This window comes from Sorex araneus, chromosome 4 (genome assembly GCF_027595985.1).
Source record: "Sorex araneus isolate mSorAra2 chromosome 4, mSorAra2.pri, whole genome shotgun sequence".
Taxonomy (NCBI): Eukaryota; Metazoa; Chordata; class Mammalia; order Eulipotyphla; family Soricidae; genus Sorex; species Sorex araneus.
In genome coordinates this window covers 11,227,393-11,233,837 of record NC_073305.1, presented here as the reverse complement: position 1 = coordinate 11,233,837, position 6,445 = coordinate 11,227,393, and the positions used below count along the sequence as shown (strand labels likewise).

The 6,445-nt window shown below is 63.0% G+C and overlaps 1 protein-coding gene across 1 annotated transcript in view; it reads left to right on the top strand.

Annotated features, from left to right (window-relative positions):
* Window positions 1-407: 407 nt before the first annotated feature.
* EEFSEC (eukaryotic elongation factor, selenocysteine-tRNA specific) overlaps window positions 408-6,445 on the top strand; it is a 182,258-nt gene continuing 176,220 nt past the window's right edge. The window contains exon 1 of the mRNA XM_004603912.2: window positions 408-718. Within this exon, the coding sequence (XP_004603969.2) occupies window positions 445-718 (274 nt within the window). The 5' untranslated portion in view covers window positions 408-444. The remainder of the gene's footprint in view (window positions 719-6,445) is intronic.

Here is a 6,445-nt window from a genome sequence, read left to right as displayed (position 1 = left end):
GCATGGACGGAAGGATGGATGGAAGGATGGATGGACAGATGGGAGGACAGATGGACAGACGGATGGACGGATGAATGGACGGATAGATAGAAGAATGGACAGATGGACGGATGAATGGACGGATGGACAGACAGATGGGCGGACAGATGGACAGACGAATGGACGGATGGACTGACGGATAAATAGATGAATGGACAGATGGACGGATGAGTGGACGGATGGACAGACGGATGGACGCATGGACGGAAGGATGGACTGACGGACGGAGGGACGGACGGACGGACAGAGGCCCCTCCCCCTCGGGCTCCTGGCGGCGGCAGGGCGCCGGGCGGACGCTTGGGCGCCGGAACGGGCGAGCGCGCGCGCGGCGGCGGGGGTGCGGCTGAGCGGGCGGACCGCGGGGCGGGGCGCGGCGGCGGCGGCGGCGGCGGCGGCGGCGGCGGCATGGCCGAGCGGCGGGTGAACGTGAACGTGGGGGTGCTGGGCCACATCGACAGCGGCAAGACGGCGCTGGCGCGGGCGCTGAGCACCACGGCCGCCACGGCCGCCTTCGACAAGCAGCCGCAGAGCCGCGAGCGCGGCATCACGCTCGACCTGGGCTTCTCGTGCTTCTCGGTGCCGCTGCCCGCGGGGCCCGCGCCCGGCGCGCCGGCGCTGCTGCAGGTCACGCTGGTGGACTGCCCGGGGCACGCCTCCCTCATCAGGACCATCATCGGCGGTGAGCGCGGGCGGGGCGGGCGCCGAGCGGCAGGACAGCAGCCCAGACCCCCGCGTGCCGGGGCCAGGCCCGGCGTCCCACGCCCGCCCCGAGCCGGGCTCCGGCCCCGGTGCGCTGGTGTCATGCAGAGAAACTCCACGTGAAAGCAGGCCGGGGGGTCTGGAGGAAATCCCAGTCCCCCCCCACCCTTCCCGGTTTCAGTTTCCTCTTCGTGTGACACCGTGAGATACACAGTTACCAAGTTGTTCCTGGTTGGGTCTCAGTCGTGCGGCTCCCATCACCCGTCCGGGGGGCATGTCCCGCCACCTTTTCTTCTTAAACTCAGAACGGTCCCGCCCTGGACACTGCTGTGCTCAGTACATACACGTGTGTCTGTGTGTGTCTGCACAGGCGGGTGCCTCGGTCTGGAGGGGCACGTGACACCCCGCCTTACACTCGCACCCGGCGTGTTCTTCCCTGATCTCAGAGGTGTGCATGGATGCGCCTCCCGGTTCTCGGCACAGATCAGCTCATGGGACTGAACAGACGGGGGCGAAGGATTTGTGAGTTTTTCTTGGGCAATGCCAAAGTGTCCTAACACAGACCATTCAGTCCACGTAAAATTAGACTCCATGACGACACCACAAACCAGGCACAAGGCTCCTTCCAGCCCCGGTGTCTCGCAGGAGGAAGTCACTAGCACAGACTTCTGATGCCTTTTCTCCACCCTTTGCACCACACTTAAGTCAGTGGGCAGGGTTTTATTTCGGGAGGAAAGCCATACAGTACCACAGTCATCTAGCCAGGAGAGCCCGCAGCTGCATCACTGTCTCACAGTGGACTCATGAGTACCTGCTCCCCCACTCCCCCCACCCATGTTTTCTGTTTCCTTCCAGGGGTGTTTGGGACACCCAGGAGCATCCACTAAATAGATATTTAACCAATGATTTTGTGGGCTGGCTGGCGGCTGGCCTCTGTTTGTTAGTGTCCCCGTCCCAGCTGTGTGATGAAGTGGTGATTCTTTTCACTGGCCAAGCCCTTAACTACCCCACAGTCCTGCCACTCTCCCGTGTGACGGCAGAGGACCCAGAGGCTCAGAGGCCTGTGAGGTCACTCCCTGAGGTCACTTCTCCAGTCCTGCGCGTCACCAGAAGGCCCTAAGTGGCTGCCCCTGGCCCCTGGCCCATCCCCATATACCCAGTTCTGTTTGGTCACATCCAGACACCTTTAGGATGTGACCTCTGAGCTAGTTTCAGACACAAGACAGTGGGATGGGGATGGGGTTCAGTGATCGAGCCCGTTCCCTCCATGCTTGATCCCTAGCAACACACACACACACACACACGCATACACACCCCTAGCAACACATACACACACACCTCACGATCGGCAGGGGCTAGCACCCCCAGCCCCCAGCACTCCTAGGGGTGTCCCCTATAGTCCCCCCCAGGGGAAAATAAGAAGGGGCTTTGGGGTGTGCCCGACAGACCACGGCTGCTCTTGTGGCTGCTCCCAAAAGCAAGAAGGAAAGTCTGCCAAGGCCCGTAGCCTACTACATGCTTAGTCCTTCACACCCCCCCTCCCTCCCCATAAGTGAGAAGGCAAGTTCCCACAGTTTCCCCTTGTAAATAACAATGTGGCAGAGCACATACCTCTCGACTCAGACCAAACTGGACCTGAGGCCTCGCCTGGCTGTTGGTCTCGTTGGCCGTGTGGCCTTTGAACCTAATTCTGGCCCTCCGTGCCCGGCTGGCGGCGCTGCCCAATGGTCCTCGTTACTGACCAGCTTCTCTCGGTGCCTGAGTCTCAGGCAAGCCTGCAGGGCCGGTGCTGGGGGCCATCGCACGTTGAGGAGCTTGGGGGGACTTGGGTGAGAGTGGGGGCGGCTGCTTCTCCCCTTCCCCGGTCACTGCCTTCGGTCCCCATGCGTGTCCCTCCCCAGCCGCCAGCAGGTGCCTTTTCCCGCTCGGGACTGCGAGGGTTCAGGCCCCTGGTGTGGACCGTGAGGCCGTAGGAGGGGAACAGGATTGTCCTGCTCTCGTTGGCGCCTCGCTGCTTTCTTCGCCCGGACCCCCTGGGAGAGGAGACCCTTATCTCTCACGTCACGGTGGGAAGGGTGGGCGCCCCAGTGAGGTCCCCGACACCTCACGATCGGCAGGGGCTAGCACCCCGGCCCCCAGCACTCCTAGGGGTGTCCCCTGTAGTCCCCCCCAGGGGAAAATACGAAGGGGCTTTGGGGTGCGCCCGACAGACCACGGCTGCTCCTGTCCTTCCTCCAGTTGGTCGTCTCTGCCTTCCTCAGGGGTGTGAGGGGAAAGCGGCTCTTGTCTCTCGCGTGGAAGGGCCCCCTGAGTGTTTGTGAGTCTTTGCCCTGGCCAGCCCCGCTGCTGGGAACCTGTGTGGTGGACAGGGTCCCCTATTGGCTCAGAGAGAGGGCCGAGGCCTGGCATGGGAAGTGTCCTGTCCCATGCGGGCACCTGGCGCGGCTGCTCCTGACCGTCTCTGACTCTGAGACCCCCCCCCCCCCGTTTGTGGGTGTGCTTTGGGGTACGGCTTGCAGCCATGGTCTCACACACGCAAGGCCGGCCCCAGCCCGAGCCCCAGGGGCCGACTCCTCCCGGTCTGAGCCTTATTCTCCGGCCCGCCGGCCCTGCTGTTAGCAGTGTTCGCCAGAGCACATCGATGCTCAGCGGCAAGGCTTCCCGCGGGCCCCTCGGAGCTGTGGGCCAGCCTCCTGGCCTTGCCCTTGCTCCCGACTACGGCCACACACGCCTCGTCTCTGCGGAGGAAGCGGACAGAGCCCCCGTGTGCCCGCTCTTGCTCTGGTCCAGCTCGCGGTCACCCGCTCACCAGCTGGAGCATCACCTCCCCCGAGCGTGTTCTCTGACCCCCCCCCAGACTCCCCTTGTTCTTTCTCCTAGCTGGGGAGGGGGCGTCTCTGTCCTCCCCCAGACTGGGAGCTCCGTGAGTCCCTGCAGGTGACTGAGGCAGGGCCGCAGCCCGGGGTAGGAGGTCAGGACAGGGGCCCCGGGTGAGCGGGCGGGGGCCCGGCCTGCCTGGGGGTCACACCCTGCAGGAGTTCCCCTGCTGCCCTCTGGGAGCTGCCCTGTGTGTCGCGGCCCCAGGGAGGTCTCTCTGCACCCAGGCCGAGGCGGGAATGACTCCCTCTCTGGGTGCGGAGTGAAGAGCAGGTCCCTTTCGGGGTGCTCCCTGGGCCCTGCTCTCTAGCCCTGTGGACTCAGGATGCTCAGTGCTCGGGGCATGGCGAGACCGTGGGTCCCGGGCAGGAGGCCCTCCAGGGTGGCACGCGGGGGCTTTGGACCCACCCTTCGTGGGGGCTGGAGGTGGGTGGGCCGGGCCAGGAGCCCCTGGGGAGGCCTTGAAAGCAGGCCTGAGCTTTAGAGAGGACAGAGGCTTGCTGTGCTGGGACCCTCTGTGCGTCCCCTGGCCGGTCAGAGGCTCCGGGCACGAGTGTCCCCTCCCACAGTGGTCACCTCTGGGGGTCAGCACCCCCTGAGCCTGGAAGCTCTGCTGCTCCCCTCAATATTTCCACACTCAAAGAGGATCCCTTTCTAAGTGGAAGTGGGCTCTGATTTCCGTAACCCACGTGCCCCAGCTGACATTCTTGGGGAGGTTGTTAAAAGCGACCCGGGTCAGCAGTACTTTGCATTCCTTCAGTTCTCGCCCTACGCTGCCGTTTACTCATTTCACCCTCAGCCTGGAGTGCTCGTTCCCATTTCACAGGCAGAGGAACTGAGGCCTGAAATCAGGGCTCTGTTTGCCACCTACGTTGCGGGACGCGCCGCCCCGTTCCCACGGCCGCCGGAGTGGCAGTGAGCGAGCGCCCGGCCCGAGCGCGCTCCCCGGCGATCCTTCTCCTGGATCCATGCGGGAGGATAAATCTTTCAGGGTCCGAACTTCAAAAAAGGTTCAGTAATGTATGTGCACAAGACGCGGCGGGGGGCGAGGGACCTGGGCCCGTCCTCAATCTCGCCGTGGCAGGAGAGCGGGGGGCCTGAAAAATGCCCGAATCCCGGCCGGGCAATTTATAGTGCCGGGCGGCCAGGAGGATTAACAGTGCGGTGTCTCCCGGCCTTTTGTTCCCGTGGTTAATGAGCGCGCTCTGCGGCCCTGCCTGGTCGCCTGTCCCCCGTCTCGGCTCCCTGGACGCTCCCGGCGCGTGCCTCCTGTCTGGCTCGCACCGCTGGCTGGCGGGACCCGGAGCCCTTCCCCTTGCGGGGGACACCGCCCAGGGCAGCCCCGGGGGTCTGGGCGGGGCGGCCTGGGAGGGGACGTTGCTGCTTCCCCCTGGGTCCCTGGCTCCTGTGCCGCGGGTGCCCATGTGGCCAGGCCCTTGCTGGGGCCTGGGCTGCGGGGACGCTGTGCCTTGTGGGCTGCTGGCAGCCTGAGGGCCTCCTCGCTCTGGACCCCGGGTGGATGAGCGAGGGGTCGCTCTCCACCGGAAGTTGGGGGCTCATTCATGGCATTCCTGGTCCTGGCGGGGGGAATTGGGCTGCTCCGAGGCAAAGCCAGCCAAGTCACTGGCCCGAACCCCACTTCTTTTTTTTTTTTTTTTTTTGCCTTTCATCTCATCTGAGCAATAGCACAGCGGGTTTGCCCTGCATACGGCTGACCTGGGTTCGAGTCCTCCGTCCCTCTCAGAGAGCCCGGCAAGAGCCTGGCAAGCTCCCCTTGGCGTATTCGATAGGCCAAAAACAGTTAACAACAAGTCTCACCATGGAGACGTTACTGGTGCCCGCGTGAGCAAATGATGAGCTATGGGAAGACGGTGCTACAGCGCTTCATCTCGTAAGAGTCGGGAGCGTTCATAGGTGTTTGGTCTGGACGCCGGGGAGGGCATATTTAAGGGAGCGGGTGCACGGGAGAATGCTGCCTTCGCCATAGCTTCCCTTCCCCCTGCAGGAGCCCCTGACGGTGGTCTTGTCAGGATCCCCCCAGGCCTGGCTTGAGCTGGCTCTGGGGCTGCGCTGATCTTAGCCTCAGGTTTGCCCTGGGCCCAGCCCCGGCCCCCGTCTTTGCCCGCAGTGGTACTTTATGCCACGGAGCCATCTTCCTGCCCTCACCGTGATTTTTGTCCCTGTGCCGTGCCAAGGCTCCGTTCCTGGGCCCTGGTGCTTGTGCATGGGTGAAGGATCCCCCACCCCCCGACAGCTGCGCCCCCTCCCCCCTGGGGCACCTCTGCCACGTCCTCTGCCAGCCGGGGAAGCCGAGGCAAATCCTGGGGTCTCTTAAAGTTTAAGTTGCTTAAAGCCTCTTTTTGTCCGGCAGGAAGTGGGCGGCTGGAGCCCCGGGCCAAGGGCGCCGCTATGCAAATGCACGTTCCTGTGGCCTTATCACTCCCGGGCCCACCTGAGCCCCTTCCCGTGGGCGCCTTCCCCGCTCTCCCCGAGACTCTCACTCGAGCCTTGTCTGCAGCGCTTTCTTCCGACGCTGGACAGCGGGTGACTTTGCTTTGGTCTGGGTGACAGTGTGGGAGCAGCGCGACATCAGAGGCTCGGCCCGGAGTTTAAATTAATGCAGAATATTTGAGCAGGAACCAACAGGAAAGAAAAATGGAAGCAGGTAGTCATATTTCATTCTGTTGGGGTACATTTTTCTTCTCATGGGGCTTGCCCTTGAGAACAAAACATATCAAATGTTAAATCAAAGAATATTTTTGTAGTCATGCTAGGAATAGAAAATAATGCAAAGACTTTGCCTTCTCGAGGCAAATATTTTGCTGGAAGG